An 18,690-nucleotide genomic window follows, 5' to 3' on the forward strand; every position below is an offset into this window, starting at 1 on the left:
TGAAGTCTCAAATACGCAATAAGCTTGTGAACACTGGCTAACATAAAATGTACAGTAGCCGCTGCCTGGGCATAAATTTAGCGGTCCAAGGCAAACTAACGTTAGCTTAAAATGCTAGTTGGCCTGTCGGCTAGCTGAAAAACTTTGAGTAGTACTAGCCTATTTAACGAGTGGTCTTTGGGGTCTTGCCCTAGCCAAATCCGTGTGATACAACCCCACGTTCATTCACATCTTATTTAATGTGACGAAGTTAAATTATCACTTTGATATACATCAGTTACAACAGCTGTTGGTGCTGGAAAAGCATCAAATGTGTAATGTGTGTAATATGTGGAGCAACATGTATCTTATTAATGTCCCCTGTCGACTGTTTCTAATCTGTTGTGTATATTAAAGTCAACATTTTGGAATCATGACAACTATAACAATCATTGCCTGTCTGCCCTGTCCATTGCAGGTGTTGGACAAAAAAAGAAAAGAAGAGAAAATAAAACGGCATACGTGAGTGCTATAAATGAACTGTTGGTGAAAAGTATGTAACTTCACCACATCCAAACCTTATGTCCATGAATAAAATAAGAAAATGTTACTGCTGGGTATGCATGTACTGTGTGTGTGTGTGTGTGTGTGTGTAATACGTGGAGCAACATGTATCTTATGTCCAGGATTAAATTCCCTTGTCAACTTTTTCTGATCTTTTGTGTATATTAGTCAACATTTTGGAATCATGACAACTAACAATCATTGCCTGTCTGCCCTGTCCATTGCAGGTGTTGGACAAGAAGAGAAGAGAGAAAGGAGAGAAGAGAAAGAGAACAGAAAACGGTATGTGAGTGCTTCAAATGAACTGCTTGTGCAAAGTTTGTAGCTTCACCACATCAAAACGATTGGATCTATTGCAGCATTATAGATTGCAACATGGACATTTTGGTCAAAACCAGTCCATATCCTCTCTTTATCATGATTGCCCTTGCACCTTTAAGACATGGGGTGCTTTAAGGACACATTTGTCCAGATATCACCCACAGGAAACCAAACCAGGCCAGCTCCTCTCCTTCACGTGCCTAGTGTGTAATTATGTATTATGTGTAGTTATGAAGATACTATGTATAACCCACTAGTATATTGTCTGAATAAATCCTGAATAGTTTTAGAACAGATTCCACTTTAGAATGGGAGCCTATCTCCCAGTTGTTACGTGCTGTTTGTCACAGCAACCTGGGCAGTGAAAGTACAGCAATGAAGTTGAGCTTATTCTACAACTGCTCTCCCACTATTCGGGATATATTCAGACAGTATACTAATGGGTTATACATATTCTCTTTTGGGACTAAGTACAAATTAGTAAGTAGAGATCAAGGCTTACTAGGTCATTATTAAGATTATATCAAGAATGAATGCCTAATTCATCATGAACAAGAAATTTGTGAATACATGGCTAACAAATGATTGCTGTTGCCTAACATATGCCTTACAAGTCTCTAATACAGGCATTAATTAGGTATGTATTAGTGGCTAACATATGAACCTTAAAATAAAGTGTTACCTCTTCTTTCCTCATCTCCTATCATCCTCCTCCTTCTCTATTACTCTCTTCTCCTCCTCTTCTCATATTCTTCTCCGGTCCTCACATCTCCGTTTCACATCTCTTATCCTTCTCCCCCCTTGTCCTCCTCTCCTCTTTCGCCTGACTTCAACTATAAGTCCTCTCACTAAAATGCATCTCTTTTCAGTCCCAGAGCATTGACAAAAAGAGGGATGCCGTTGTCTGCTGCCTTATCGAGTATCTTGGAGAACAGCAAGAACAGCTCTTCCAGTACCAGGTATGTTATTAAATGATTGATTAACACAGGGTTCTACGGTGGCCCTAGATTGCGAAACACACCGAATATTCATGCAACACACTCCAACACAACTGACATGTATTGGAATAGCATATTGTTAATACTCTAAAAATGCAAATGCTTTTATTTGTTTCTTTTAAACATGGAGGACCAATCTGAGGGACACACAAACCACACAATGAAGGTGATCGTCACCCCTGAAAAGGAAGAGGTGTCCATTGTTATTGAGGGAAACACAGTGCTGTCCAGATGTGGGAACCGCACCAGGGCATGCATTCTTTTGATGGGGTTAGTTTATGCCCTCAACTTGGAATACCCGAAGACGCTGGAGAACACCTTCGAGGTGTTCCAGAAACTTTTTCTGGAGCTTGATGGGGCGAAGCTAGGCAAGAAAGCCCACAGCCTGAAAATCAAACTATTAGAGTGATTTTAAACACTGGTTAAAATTGAACAATCACGTACAGTACACACACGTACACACACACAAAGAAACACATACACAGTCACTTTTTTGAGGTTGGTACCAGGCTGCAGAAGGCTTCTCTGTGTCATAGTTACATGTGTGTTTGGCAATGTTCGTGTCGGATTTTGAGATTCACTCACTCACACACTCACACTCACACACACACACAAACACACCAACCATACACACACAGCTGTGAATGTGACCAACATGCCCGCACACACGCACACACACACACAAAGAAACAAAGAAACACATACGCACTCCCCTTTTTTTTTTTGAGGTTTAAATGTTCTGTTTTAATATTACCAGGCTGCAGAAGACTTTTCTGTGTCATGGTTACTTGTGTGTTTAACAATGTTGGTTACATGTGTGTTTAACGTGTCAGATTTTGAGATTGACTGACTCACTCACTCACACACACACACACACACACTCACTCTTTCCATTTCTCTCTCTCTCTCTCTCACTCACACACACACTCTCCCTTTCTCACATACACACGCACTCTCTCTATTACACACTCTTTCTCTCTCTCAATCTCACACACGCGCTCTCTCTCACTCACACACACACACTCTATTATACAAACACTCTTTCTCAATCACTCACACACACACACCCTCTCTCTCTCTCTCTCTCTCTCATATGCACACACAAACTCTATCACAAACACACACACACACACTCTCTCTCACACACACACACACACTCTGAGTTGTACATACATTTATTTTTTCATTTCCATAGTGGAACACTAGTGTGTTTTTTTTTGTTTTTTTCACAGTATTGTTTAAAAATATATTGTGAATCTGTTTGCTTGAATAAACAAGTTGATCAATACTATCTGCTGTGCCTGAAAATAACTTCTAGTAAATCTAACCTTCCCTGAATAGTTAATAGTTAATTAGTCATATTAGATAATTATTACTAAGAATTATTAAGTAGATTTATAATGCCTAACAGTCTTGAGTTAAAATTACCCAATTATTGTGAGTAATTTGTATGTAAAATGTGTATGTAAAATGTACCTAATTTATTGTAGTATTTCATAGCTGTTGAATGTAGGTAGTCTTTACTCAAAATATCGGATTGAAATTTACCCAACCAAAGTAGATGCAAATTGTTACCTTAGATAAATTGAGTAAATTCTATAGGTTTTTTTTTACAGTGATAGTGGATAACCTTCAAAAGCACGTCACTTGTTCAAAATGGATAGTCCATTCCTCAAAAGCAAGTATTTATGTCAATGAAACTGCCAGTGTCATCAAAATGAGAAGTCTTAACACCATTGTTTATGAACAAGATAGTCAAATGGCTTTGTCATGTTTTCATTACGACAGTTTATGCTCTGTGTTTTCCCATGCAAAAAAAGGTCAGAACTCGGTGACACTACCTGAAAAAGACAGCACTATACAGTACTTGTACAGCCATTTGAAAACTACAGTAAAGTTACAAATTGCTGTAGTTAGGGGAGTAAGTGAGTACAAGATACTGAATATGTACGTTTCACAGTTTTATGGTATATGCTCTTTGCAATTCTACAGCATTGTGACAGAATTTGATAACTAGTTCACCAATTTTGTATGTAATGACTCAAGCAATTAAATGAAGACTATTAGTTTTATTGGGAACGACTATTCAGCATCCATAAGTATGGTTCATTTTGACTGACATGACAAAGCAACTGATACATGTTCAAAAGCATTTGCAATTTGTTCAGAGGAAGGAGAAATTGCTACTATGATGTGCACAAATGACTAAATGTTGTGGAGGTTGAACTAATAGTTAGGATAATTTTCATTCTGATCTGAGAAAGGCACCAAAGCGACTGAGAAAAACTGTAAGTTGTTGAGGCATCTCAAGGACCATTGATAGTAGGATGCACCAGAGCACAATTGCAAGCTTCATAACAAAGGGTCTGAATACTTATGTAAACGGGATAATTTGGCAGTATTGGAATTGTGTGCCGAATTTTAAGATGAGTCTGAAACACAACAAAATATGGAAAACTTGAAAGGGTCTGAAAACTACAATACAGTACAAATACAGTATATAGACAGACTATGACAACTAGTTATGACAGCTAGTTAAATGCTTTTGCAATGACTCAAGCAATAAAATAAGGCCAATTTGTTTTATGGGGTAAGACTATTCAGCATGCAACCATAGTGCATTTTTACAACCATGACACTAGCAATTAAAAATGTAAAAAGCAGCAGACATTTGTACAAACACAGTTGCATGGAAAGCACTGATGTTTGTTCAAGATGGGAAGAAACTGCTTTAATGATGTGTAAAAGTGATAAGATGATATGAAGTTTGGACAAGCTGTTTTGAAAATTTCAATTCTAATCTGAGTAATACGCTAAAGCAACTGAGAAAAACTAATAGCCAGAAGAAACAAAGAAACGTAGGAAAATGCAAGTGCATTGTTTATGATGCCAATTTAGATATGGACAAGATAAAATAAATACAACTGTGATGATGATGGTGGCAATCATAGCAAAAGCTATGGCGAAGAAACATGCTTTTATTCATGTAATCAATGCTTTTATTATTAGCCTATTATAACAGTTGTTTATGGTACAGGTATGTATGTTGCCTATGTATAGTATACTGACACGATCGATTGAGAAGAATTATCTTATTAGATTAACATTGATCAAACAAAATTATAATAACAGCCTACTCACAATAGCCTATCTTATTATATACAGTATAGCGTTGTCGAAAAAGCCACTTCTCTGATGACGTTGCTCTCAGTCTCCTTAATCCCCTTTCCCCCACTGCGCCTCCTTAAAAGCCACGGATGGTGACGTTTCCCAGCCCACAGACCTCTCTTCTCACTCAGCTACAGGCCGTCTCGGAGAAGTTACGATGTATCGATGGAAAGGGTAATGAATGCGGGGAATGGAATGTATCAATCAAGCTCACGACAAGTTGAAAAACATACATGGACAACATGACGCTAGCGGATTAGGAAGGTAAGATTATATTTAAAGTATTACTACAATCAAATTGTGGATATTTGGTCCGGTTTCTGATGAAGTTATTCTCCCAGAAATACTGTAATAGGTCTGCCCACTTTGGAAAATAGTTGCGCCCGGGGTTTCTGTGGTATTAGCCTAGTCATTTCGTTCCGTAGCCTACATTAAGTCTCAACTAAACCCACTGTTTTGCATAAATTATTAGATTATGCCTGAAATTAATTATTGGTTCAACTCATGTTTTGGATCAGGCTTATGCCTGTTTTTATATAATATCGCATTTTCTCAACCCTAAACAATGTCCATACACCACTTTGTTAACATTGTTTAGATAAATGTCGGTGAATGCAGCCTGCGGGTGGTTTGGTGTTAATGTGGGAGAGGATAAAAATATGCATGAAAGTAGAACATGAGGTAGAAACCTGTTGTGGTTTTCACAGTATTCATTTCAGACCACAAAATGGTGTTTCTGTGCATGTGTCCTAGCCTACTTTTCAAATAAATGTTTCGAATCCAAAATGGGTCAGATGATATCTTACCAGGACGTTGTGTCTTAAATATTATGACGCGCGCCTTCGTTAAATGCTGGTAAATGATTCATTCTAGTGTGGCAGTTTTTGATAAATGTCTCTTTTGAAGTCACTGTTGAAGATTTAGCGATTAGTTTTTTCCCCAACTTATGTTTGTACTGAGAAAAAGATCAAGCAGACCAGGACAGAACTTCATTTTCATCTGGTTTCTTTTAAAGCTCCAAGTGAATCTGGCCTCCATGCCTTTTCAAACACATGTGCGTTTGGCTTCCTAACTCCAGAGCTTATGCAAGCTCCACTGTGCTCCAAGGTTGAGGTATTTGACTGTGTCCATCAGGAAGGAATGTGACAGGTCAAAGGTTAGGTATTGCATTGCAGTCCATCAACTCTTCCAGCCTTATGCTAGACAGGACATATCAAAACAATCAATCTAAAGCAATAACAGTATACTATCAAACATCTGATTTTAATTTGTTCCATAAGTAAGAAATCACTAAAACATCAAAAAGATAATGATAATTCAACATATAACATTCGTAACCTGACTTGTAAATGACAGCCAAAATGTTTTCCATTTGGCAGTGGCATGAGACTCTTTCTCTAACATTTGGTCATAGACATTTAGACTAGACCACAATATGTACTTACAAAACCCTGCCATTGACAGTTAACTCAATTTCAACAATTTGAAGTCTAAAAATGAAGGTATATTTGTGTATATTTCTAAGCGTTGCTTGTATATCCAGACATAGAGAGTACATCTTGATGGACTCCTGTTAATGGATGGACTTTGCCTTAAGGAAATACTGTGGTATTATGGAGATGTCTGTATGAAATATGATTTTGGTTACCTTAGGTGTTTTAATTGACTGCAAGCCAGAAATAAAATATCCTATTTTTTCTTCAAAGACGTCAAAGAATGAAAAAATGTCAAAGAATGAAACATTTGTACATTTTTGTCATAGAATCTTGGAACTACAGCTCAGCCTAAATAATCACTTGAGCCAAAATGATCAGGGATACAGCTGTATCCAATTATTCAAGGCATGCAGAGCCTTTGTATGAGAAAGTGGGGAAAATATGGCTCAGTTTTCTTCTCTATTCCTTCTCAGCTGAGAGTCTGGAAATGCCACAGCACTGCCACTGATGTCATGATGAGAACCTATACCCGTGGGGCCCCCACAGTGTTCTTCATAAGTCTAGTGTGTGCCAACCTTGTCCGGGCACGTGCAGAGATAGACTCCAGTGGGGGCATCCCTTTCTTGGGGGGCAACTATGACGGGCATCCCATGCTGTACTTCAGCCAGTCCGACGTGGAGGATCTCCAGCGAGCTGCGGCGGAGACGCATCAGGGCATAGCGAGCCGCATCCGTGAGGCCGGCGAGGCCATGCTGGAGCACCCAGAGGACTACCTGCCTCCCTGGAGCCCCGCCGACTTCAGCGCCCGCTGGAACGAGGTCTACGGAAATAACCTCGGAGTGCTGTCTATGTTCTGCCTGCTCTACCCACATCGGGCCGGGGCCCTGGATTTAGTCCGCGACTACATGGAGAGGATGGCAGCTCAGCCGAGTTGGTGGGTACTGCTTCTGTCTCCTGCTCTCTCCAGCTGTCATGTGTGTTGTTCAGAGAGAGGTACAGGATGCATAATATCCTGTAATATATAATATAATATATTGTATAGCTCTACATAAAATGAAACCTCATGTGTCTTTGACATCTAGGAGTTTCTTGGTTGAAGTGTGTGTGTGTGTGTGTGTGTGTGTGTGTGTGTCTGTGTGTTGTGCCCAAAGCAGCACAGGTCACTTTAGGTTAACGTGTGTTTCTGTCATCAACGCTGAACAACATGGTTCCCCTAGGCAGGATATCCCTGGTCTGTATTAATGTACGGCCTGACAGGCCTCTGTTGGCTCCCTGGGAGTTTGACAGCAGCAGCCCTTTACGCTGTGTACGTTTCTGCTGTCCATACATTTCTCAGTGACAGAGCAGTTGGAGAGCCCTGTGGTCCAGTAGACCTGTGGTCCAGGAAATGTGTTTTGCAGCTGTTTGAATTTGCTGCCGAACATGTCCGCATTCAGAGGAAATGAAATGGGCAGCAGAGGGGTGAATATCCTGTGGCTGTGTGTGGCTGTTTAGAACAGGTTGCTGACCAGAGTCAGCATGAATTAGAAAATAGATTTCAAGTGCTACACTCATATGAAACCAATGCAACAGGTTACATCAATTCCCATTCAGCTGCAGTGAGTCTTTAAAGTAAATCTGTTTGGTGTTAACGCAACCTCAGACCTCACCTGTTTAAGCTAATATTTGAGAATGCATCTTAGTTGAAAAAGTCAACCATTCCACGCCCAACTAACAGTACATTTTCACTCCCCTCTCTATTTCTGTCCTCAAAGATCATTGCTCTGCCGCAGTTGAAAAATTAAAATCCACCAAGCATGTGTTTTCACACTTTTAACAAGGCATAATATGAGGTTCTTTCTTTACACACACTTTCATCACAATTCCAGAACCTCTCAAGAAACCTTACAAGTGGCCATAAAAAATTAGTTATTAGGTATCCATGACCTTAAAATTATGTTTCCACCAAGAACCAGAAAGACCATATTCTTTCAGTAAACCTCCAACCTGGAGTGCATACTTTTTAAATGTATTTTTGTGAAACAGGGCAATATAAGAATAGTGATTCATTGGAACTTTAAGCTTTGGGTCAATGTATTTGTATTAAATGGCTTGATCACATCTACATTTAGCACAGTTGTCATGTAATTGCTTGACGTTGAATATTGTTCAGAAAATATGGATTTAGTCTTTCTGTTTGTCAGCCAATATATCATGTCATTATAAACCATCCTAATGCTGTAATTCTTATTCTGGTTTGTCTGAATACCATAACTTACATCAGTTTTGATGCTTATATTTGGCCTAATGGTTTGAAATGTTTCATTTCACATACAGGATAAGATAATACACAACACTGTACACAAAATTGTCATCAGTGTTGGAACTATTATGTGGTATTATGGATATTTCAAAGACCACAGTAAATTGCTATTGGCAAATTTAAGTTGTTCCCAACACAAGATAGCAGCATTTAGCATAAGTAGATTGTCTCCAGTGACATGCTCTTTATTTTCCAGGTTGGTGAAAGATGCCCCGTGGGATGAGGTGCCCATGGCTCACTCCTTGGTGGGCTTCGCCACGGCCTACGACTTCCTCTATGAGTACCTGAGTAAGCGCCAGCAGGAGCGGTTCCTGCAGGTCATTGGCAACGCCTCTCGCTACATGTACGAGAAGTCCTACCATCGAGGTTGGGGCTTCCAGTACTTGCATAACCACCAGCCAACCAACTGTGTGGCCCTTCTAACCGGCAGCCTCGTCCTCATGACCCAGGGTGAGTCTCTGTGAAGCTAAATAGACTTCCATGCTACACACATCCATAGTCTGTCAATGTGCTCTAGTTTGGGATAGAATTTCTTCCAGGCTCTGCCTATATTTATGACACATACAGTATTTATAAAGGTCTATAAAAGTATTGTTGTGTTAGCACATTATAAGCACAAAATAAGGCTAGTCAATACAAAGCACTCCCCCCTGAGCCCAAAGACCACCTGAATGAAACAAGAGGTCCCCAGGCCAGTGCACATGCTTTCAGTAAGATGTCTTAAGGGAAGCTTTGCCAGTCCCTCTCCCTCGAGGGAAGAAGCATTCCTGACTGGAATTTCAGTTCAGTCAGCCCGAGGTCATTCTCCATTGCTCCACTTAATCCCCTTTAATTGTTTCTCCAGTGGAGCAACTCTCCACATGATTCCATAACATTCAGCGTGGACTTTCCGCTTTCATTCTCTCCTTGAAGCGGCACCCAGAAGCACCGCACTATCACAAGACAATACAACCAGCCCATATATTCCACCCAGCAGCACTGCACTATCACAAGACAATACAACCAGCCCATATATTCCACCCAGCAGCACCGCACTATCACAAGACAATACAACCAGCCCATATATTCCACCCAGCAGCACTGCACTATCACAAGACAATACAACCAGCCCATATATTCCACCCAGCAGCACTGCACTATCACAAGACAATACAACCAGCCCATATATTCCACCCAGCAGCACTGCACTATCACAAGACAATACAACCAGCCCATATATTCCACCCAGCAGCACCGCACTATCACAAGACAATACAACCAGCCCATATATTCCACCCAGCAGCACTGCACTATCAGAAGATAATACAACCAGACAATATATTCCTTCTCTGTGAGCCCTTTTGCTGGCTTGAACATCATTAATAGTCTGCTGCTTTAACTGGAGGCATTCGGGCAACGGTCTAGGGCTGCACGTTGTTCCCAGCCATCAGCAGCAGGAACAGCTTGCTCTGTTTATATGGAAAGGCTCCTTGTACAAAAGGGCAGAGTTGATATAAAATAAATGACAACAGGCGTGTGGAGATTGCTGTGGTAACTGTGTTGAGGTTTTTCTTTTTTTTCCCTTCACAAGCTGCTTTATGATGATGTGTGCTGTGGTGTAAACAGGCATGGAATGCTAGGTCAGGGGAATGAAACGCACTCTCCTTCCTTTACACTGTTGTTCAGACACAAGGAGAAAAAAATAAATGCTTTCACAGTGTTTTTTTTCAGTGTTTGTAGGCAGGAAATAAGTAGGCAAAGGTACAAAGCTGATGTGGCATTTTCAGGCAGACAATAAAGCCACATTTTACTCTGTCAGTTCAGCTGCATTAGTTGACCTTGTCACTTGACCCCGATTAACACCCAATAGTAATTTGCTCAACTGAGAGCCAGAGAAAAAAAAGGAAAGGGAACATGGTGGTTGGAGGATGGGGTGAGAAGGGACGTGGCAGAAAGCATTAGATCACTTGATTGCAGGACGCTCTTAAGGGATAGGTGCATTCCAGGCACAGGTGTCTGCATGTTTGGACACACATTTGCAGTGAGATGTTCTATTTTTGTCTTAATCTTGTGCCGATTTGTGGAAATGAGTGCAATGAGAGCAATGAGAGCTGCTAGTCAGTTCTGAAAGGAGTCCTTTCATGTTCATCATTTGCAGCAAAGAAATTATGACCGAGATTTTCAAAATTAAAGCTATGATTATTGTTGAAGGATAAAAGACATTATATGGAAACTTGACAAATTACTGTAAGCTCGTAGACGATATGCAACAAATATGTGGGAGAAGTCCGCCCATACGGTATCCTCTGATCAAATGAAAATAAGGAAAAAAAGTGTTATGTAAGAGAGTTTCAAAGCTAATTCAGGCCCAATAATGGCACATGCTGTTGGATACTTTCCCAAAGAAAAAAGCTTGAAGCCCTCCAAATCATTCCCAGGCTTACCAGTGTGTTTTGACACTGTTTTATATCTCCATCTGAACACTATGCACCCAAAGAAATAACAGCTATTATAGCGTGGAATACCTGTCCTATGCACTTTTGCATGAATTACTTTGTGAGCTCTTTATTTAGTCTGGGCTAAGTCAGAAGCACATGTACAGCCCTGTATGACTCTGGTGGATGTGTAGGGAATAACGGTTATAGTTTTGGACTTCAGATTCTTTGGTGTTATGAAGATCCCCAGTGGTGAAGTCAAGACTAATCCCTCAGCATGACAAAACATACTCCTGTCTTCTAGTCGTTTGATAAACAAGAGCGCTCATTAGCTTCCAACAGCATGAACCCAGTGACTCTGGAGCCAAAGCATTCGTATTTGCTGCCACAGTCTTGCTGGGTTACACAGCACTGAAAAGCTTCTTTTGTATACGCTTCCAAAATTAAAACACACACTTGGAAAAAGTCCATTAACTATGAGTATGCATAAAGTGTTATATATTATTACAACTCAGTTTGTAGGCCATTTTTTTGCAATGGGAAAATTGGCCATGTTGATTTGGGCACTACAGTGTTATGTTCATGCGTTTTGCATATCACAGTATTACGTTTGGTTCTCAGAACACTGAGGGCCAGATGTACGTACATTTGCGAACGTAGCGTTATCAGCGTCATGGACAAACTGCAGATTGCGAACGCTGTCAGACCCAAGTTTCTGTCTTATTTATCAAACTAGTGTAAACTTCGCCTTTCTCTGCCTTTCTTCGCCCATAAACGCAATTTACGAACCTCCACAACTGAATGGCAGAGCCTATACAAGCGCAGTTGAATGAAGTTAACTGATGACAACATTAAAAAGAATCAAACGTTGAGCGATCATGAAATTATAGGCCTACCATACATGATAAGATGTCAACAAGCAGGGAGATAATGAAGATCAGTAGTTTTTTTCCTCAAAGTACTTGTGCACGTAGGCTATAGAAAATTAGTCAAATATAGCAAGTAGGAAAGTTTAAGTGAATGACGTGAAAGTGAAAGGAAGACATTCAAAAGGCCAACGAAAGTTAAGGTTGCTTTTGATAGTACAAATACTGGGCGCAAACGCGTTAGTACATCTGGCCCTCACAGCATTACCTCACAGCCTGATCCGTAACAGCCACGAGCCTGTGGCTCTGCACTGGGTATTCTGGCATTTAATGTACATGGAATCTGCTTGTGAACTGTGGTGGTTAACAGTGGTAAGGAAAGTAGAAGAGACCACAAGTGGCTCTTCAGGATCTGAGTTCCATGAATGTACAGACAGATGGAAATACTTGTGAATAGTGCTTTGAGGATTTCACTAAAGACTCAAAGTTTCCTTAGAAAATGATCATTCATTCACAAGTCACTTTCTCCATTAAAGCAATGTCTCTCTCTCTCTCTCCTCTCTCTCTTTCTCTCTCTCTCTTCCTCTCTTGTGCGCATGCTCTCGCTCTCTCTCAGCTTGGATGACATTAATTTGAAAAAAAATGTAGAGTGTACAGGGAATATGCATGCTGTGTTAAACCTATCATGTGTAGAGTGAGCTAATACATGAATATAAACATGAGGAAATGATAAATGTGTAATGTACACATGACGTTGATGTGTCCACCAGGTTATCTGCAGGAAGCGTACCTATGGACCAAGCAAGTTCTGGATGTTATGGAGAAATCTATGGTGCTTCTTCAGGATGTGACTGATGGGTCACTGTATGAAGGTGTGGCCTATGGAACTTACACCACTCGCTCCCTCTTCCAATACATATTCCTGGTCCAGCGCCACTTTGCCATCAGCCACTTTGACCATCCATGGCTTCATAAGCACTTTGCTTTCTTGTACCGGACTCTACTGCCAGGTAATGCCCCACCATCATTTACTTCTGCAGCAGGGTGCTTGCGCAGGCCTGGATAGCCTGAAAGAAGTATGGACATTTGAATTACTGTTTTTCAGACCTGCAAAAGTCTTGATAAAGTCAGGAATTTTTGCTCTTGAATGTTTGCTATTTGGGAAAAGACAACCACACACTGTGTAGAAATTATGTTGCTCTAGAGCCTTACAAAGAGGCCTCCATAACTGGTATCCAGCCCACTCTCACAACCACAAACACAGTTACCAAGGTCATAAACTACACCCATCTTGGGATGCCACATTTAACAATTAAGGGAAACACTACATGTAAATGTCAGAACAAGAAAGTGGCAGTTACCCATAATTCACAGAACCAGGAAATCACCAGCCTAACTCATCCCCTCAGTGGACAGGTGGCAATGACTTCCAATATAGAGGTGTATTTTAAAGTTGCAGTAAAGACTCTTAGGTCACTGAACACATGCTTTCTGAACATAGACATTAGGCCTCCATTTCATCAGTGTTCATGTCAGAAAAACACACTTTGTGTCTTTGTGTCCGTCTTTGTTTTGAGAGAGGTGTATAAAGGTACAGTATAAACGTGTGTATTTTAAAACAGATATTGGTCTAAATAGTTCAAAAGCCATTATATTGTGTTTGTTGTGAGGGGATTTACATCTAGTGCCAGTTGTTTAGCTGTGTAAGAATTGAACTGTTCCCGAAACAACATGCATTTTGAGAAAGTGTATCTCAAGCTCAAGTTGTACACTGACTGGCTGAGGTACTTGAGGTAGCCTACTTCTACAGTATACAGTATTAAATGTAGTCAAGACCAATTGTTACTAAAGGAAATTAGAGTAACCGTAAGTTACGTAAGATACGCTTCAGGACACACACACACATACAGTACTCACACTTACAAAAACCTTGACCAGTGGGAAAATGTCAACCTCAGTAAAATGTTATGCAAGGCAGCTTTTTTCTCGGAAATGTACTGCACATCTCAGCACTTAAGTTCCAGTAATTTGGCATAGTTTCACTTCTAGTCCATCATTGTTTCACAAGCATGTATGTCTAACATCATGCACTGGGGCAAAAGTGATTGCATCAGACTGGTCATCGAAGAATAGCTACATTGGAATATATTTTAATTTGCATGTAACAATTTAATTATCATCTACCCAAAAATGGTCATGCACATTGTTTGACTTTTCATTGTAGTGAGATTTATTTTCAGTTGTCAAAGTGGTGGAGACATTATTGACAGCATACCAAGGTTAACTGATCCTTATGCTTGTATAACCCACATGATTTTGTAGACAGTCCCTAAATCATTGTGATGTACTCTGAGTTATCTGATAGCCTCTTGACTGTGCGCGAGACAAGTGTGATAATCAAAAAATAAAAACTGCCACCTTAACATTCACACCGGAATCGACAAAGTAAGAAGGGAAGGAAAAGGAGAAAATTGCCTGCATCAAAAGAGTGAAATCTTACAGATCAAATCTCTAAATCCTTGATATTTGCCTGGCTCTGGCCCTCAGTCCCGTCCGGGCCATATCTTTTACACGCTGATCTACATCCTACAGTTTTAAAATAGAGTTTAATATGCTTCATCACTTACAATATTTGTTATGTTTACCTATTGATACTTTTATTGATCCAGTATAGAGCATTGCTTATATTAGTGACTTGTGCAGAGTGAATTAAATACAAAGTGGATTACCTTGAATGTCAGACTTAATATTATTTTTGTATTTTAACAAATCTGAGTGTTTGTGTGTGTTGTCTGTGGTGAGTCATTGACTGTGGTCTAGTCGTCTAGTCTAGTCTAGAACCTAGAAGCTGTGTCTTACTGAGAAACACCACATGCTCAGATTAGGATTCCACATGTGTGCCGGCCACCTTTCTTTGGTGACCTCTTTAAGTTGTCAGGTGAAGTTCTCCTCCCATGGCAGTACTGAGAGGCCCGTTGGAAGGTCAGGGGGAGGGCAGCCATGGAGAAGGCCGGCAGGTCAGCCCTGGGCATTGTACAACTCCCTGTTAACAGGAGCTGTATTGTGTTTAGACAGCACAGCCTGCACATATTTACTGCTCTGCTCTAATTACAGCCAGAAAGAAGATCTAAACCAACAATTTCGACTTTCTCCACTTATCTATCTTCATGACAGAAGAGAGAGCAGAATGAGAAAAGGATAGCTTTTCTTTGTGTTCTCATTTGGATAGCCCAAATGTTATTGTCTGCACTTTCACTTCACCTGACCTTGATTGCCATCAAGGCTTTTACAAAAAGAGTCATTCTCACTTTGATTTCCTTCTTTCATGTTGTTATCCTTGGCTTTCTAGTGATGCATTTTGGTTAAATATTTACTTGCAGTTGCTAGGCTTTCAGATCAAACTGCTGCTTCTATTCTCAGATCTTTAGATGGAGCCAAATTAATGAAAACCTTGTGTTTAATTTATTCACATTCACCAAACAAGTAATAATATACTCTGACTCAGTTCAACAATATGTGTGGTTAATAATATGTTAGGACTGTTTATAGTAGAAATTTGTGACCGGACAAAAAGCTTTTGTTCCCAGTATGGCATACTCCAGACATATGTTATGTGTTCAAAATATTTCATTTGAAGAAGAGCCCAGATGTATAATGTAATTATGTCTCATTTTGCTATGACAATTCTTTTATTGTGTGATTATCCTCTTAGTGGCATGACGCATATGGAGCATTGAAGTTCATGTTTAGATGTTGTGTGATCTTTCATGGACCTTGCTCTTTTCTCATCAGGTTTCCAGCGCAGTGTTGCCATTGCAGACTCCAACTACAACTGGTTCTATGGTCCAGAAAGCCAGCTGGTGTTCCTGGACCGATATGTAATGCGAAATGGCAGTGGGAACTGGCTTGCAAACATGATCCAAAAGAACCGTGTAGTGGACGGGCCAGGCCAAGCAGGAAAAGGCCAGAGATGGTGCACGTTGCACACAGAGTTTCTCTGGTAAGTGTTCACAAAGTCAGGCTGTACCATACACAGTGGACTCATCAAATTATATTTGTGAGTCATTTGATCTGCTATCCTTATATCTACTTTTTATTCTATAGGTATGATCCAAAACTAACAGCCACACCTCCTCCTGATTATGGACTATCTAGACTCCACTACTTTGAGGACTGGGGAGTGGTCACCTATGGGAGTGCCTTATCAGCCACGCTCAACCACACCTTTCTCTCCTTCAAGTCAGGGAAGCTGGGAGGACGTGCCATATATGACATTGTACACAAGAACAAGTACAAGGAGTGGATTAAGGGCTGGCGTAACTTTAACGCAGGTCATGAGCACCCTGACCAGAACTCTTTCACCTTCGCTCCCAATGGGGTCCCATTCATCACAGAGGCTCTCTACGGCCCAAAGTACACTTTCCTCAACAATGCGGCCATGTTTTCCCCTGCCGTGTCAGAGAGCTGCTTTGCCCCATGGGAGGGCCAGCTAACTGAGGCCTGCAACTCCAAGTGGCTGAAATACAAGCATGGCCCAGCAGCGGACTGCCTGGGCAGAGTGGACGCCGTCCTGGAGAGACAGGGAATGGTGTTCATCCGCGGAGAGGGCAAATATGCTTACAGCGAAGAGCTGAAGATCCAGAGCTTTCAGAGGAACCTCCTCCTGCTTCACCCTCAGCTACTAATTCTGGTGGATTACATCCACTTGGAAGAAGACAGCCCGACAAGGACCATGAGCAGCTTCTTCCACAACACTGACCAACCTTTCAAAGACATCACAATGAATGGCATTTATGGCGCCTTCATCAAACAAGATGAGGAGGCCTACAAAATGTTTTGGATGGATGACACGGGCCATAGCGAACGAGGAGTTCTGGGATACAAGGGTTATCCACGTGGATATCCTTACAATGGCTCAAACTATGTGAATGTGACTATGCCTCTGAGGATCCCCCACAACAGAGTGGCTTACATCTTCTTTGGACCAGGGATGGAGGTGCAGAGCTTCAATATGAGAGGAGATGCACAGCGAGTTGACATTTATCTAACAACCAAGGAGCACACCTACACCATCTACCTGCTCACTGGCGATAAGGCCACCAAGCCGCTGTTTGCCATGGTCCTGGCCAACGACAAGAAGATCGTGTTTGAGAAGGCGGCAGGAGTGAGGGACAGTGAGCTGCAGGAGGTGGAGGAGTATGTGAACGTGGTGGAGGACAACCTTCAGCACGTCAAGCCCGTCTTCCAGCACCTGGAGAGGCAGATTCTGGCGCGGGTGCTCAACACGGATCATTTCCGCAAGACTGCCGAGCGCCTCCTTCAATTCTCTGACAAGAAGAAGACAGAGGAAACTGTTGAGAAAATGTTTGCTTTGACCAAGAAGCAGGGCAAAGGTAAGGTTGGCAAGAAAGGTAATCTTGGAGACAGACTTTCAGACAGCCTACCGGACATTTTTGCCTTGATTGAGGGCAGTGAAAAGAAGGAGAGGCAGAGGACAATGAAGCGTGTGTATGAAGAGGTCCCGGAGGAAGGGGACGGCGACTCTAGGGCTTTCGTGGATTACTCCGATATCCGCAAAGGCAAGAAGGCCGGCTTTATAAAGGGCCGGAAATACAAGGAAGTTCATATGCTGGCTACAGCCAGAAGCGAAGACCTGTCCAACACCACCTCATACATACGGATATTCCTCATTCTAAACATTGCCACTTTCATCCTGCTCCTGGCTGTGCTGTTGACACGCTTCCAGAGAGCCCAAAGTCTGCACACCCAGAGGTGTTTCTACTGTGTCCTCATCATTGACAGCTTCATTCTGCTTTGTTTGTATTCGTCATGTTCTCAGGCACAGTGCTGACAGCCTCACTCTGTGCCACCGTGTTGTTAATTTAATCCACACTCAAAACCTCTGCCGTTTACAGAGAGTGAATGTGTTGCACACCCGACCTGAGCCAACCTAATGGGGGTGTTGAGGAAATGTTAATTCCAAATAGGAATTGATAGATTACCGTATTTAGCAAGATCACCTTTGAGATTGTAAGCTTCTGTGGAGCTTTAGAATCAAGTTTGTATGAGCTCTGACATGCAACAGACTTCCTGCCTCACGTCAAACATCTCCCAGGATAGCCACTAAAATGCAGAGATGTCATGTCATGGCCTATGCAGAATGGTAAATTACACAGAATGGGAAATGTCCTATGTTTCTCAAGAATATATAAAAGTGTATATATGTTAAAACAAGATATATTTTTCAAGTTATTTTATACTCTTTGTAATTAAAGTACAGAAATATGACTTGCATTTCATTGTGTGGTCCTTATTAATACCATTACAGTTGTACCATAATCAGCACCACATTCAGATGAAAAAATAAATCCTCTCATCTCTTTAGAGCTGTTGCTGTATAATGCTGTATGTTGAATATCTGCACAACTCTTGTGTTAGAAAGACAGCACAGATCCCATGTCCACAGGTGCAGGACTGACTAACTTCAACACATACATAGTGTACTGTATGACTGACTAACTTCAACACATACATTGCACTGTATGACTGACTAACTTCAACACATACATAGTGTGTATGGCTCCTTCTGTGTTATTTCAGGAGCTGTGCCCTCGTCAGAAGTAATATTGAAAACGTTTTTAG

General features: G+C 41.1%; 1 protein-coding gene and 1 long non-coding RNA gene across 2 annotated transcripts; both read left to right on the forward strand.

Annotated features, from left to right (window-relative positions):
* The first annotated feature begins 455 nt into the window (after window positions 1-455).
* Window positions 456-2,211, forward strand: LOC143109922 (uncharacterized). Its single transcript, XR_012984006.1, has 4 exons — window positions 456-501; window positions 771-825; window positions 1,734-1,823; window positions 1,993-2,211. It is a non-coding gene; the product is annotated as an uncharacterized LOC143109922 (long non-coding RNA).
* Window positions 2,212-5,124: 2,913 nt separating this feature from the next.
* dse (dermatan sulfate epimerase) lies at window positions 5,125-18,342 on the forward strand. Its single transcript, XM_076273013.1, has 6 exons — window positions 5,125-5,294; window positions 6,940-7,400; window positions 8,965-9,218; window positions 12,819-13,058; window positions 15,841-16,048; window positions 16,153-18,342. The coding sequence occupies exons 2-6, from the start codon at window positions 6,979-6,981 to the stop codon at window positions 17,897-17,899; spliced, it is 2,871 nt and encodes a 956-aa protein (XP_076129128.1). The 5' UTR covers window positions 5,125-5,294; window positions 6,940-6,978; the 3' UTR covers window positions 17,900-18,342.
* The last annotated feature ends 348 nt before the right edge of the window (window positions 18,343-18,690 follow it).

The sequence above is a fragment of the Alosa pseudoharengus genome, unplaced genomic scaffold (assembly GCF_046254945.1).
Source record: "Alosa pseudoharengus isolate Yale_2024_CS ecotype anadromous, Long Island Sound unplaced genomic scaffold, YU_APseudo_1.1 YU_APseudo_1.1_scf_7, whole genome shotgun sequence".
NCBI lineage: Eukaryota > Metazoa > Chordata > Actinopteri > Clupeiformes > Clupeidae > Alosa > Alosa pseudoharengus.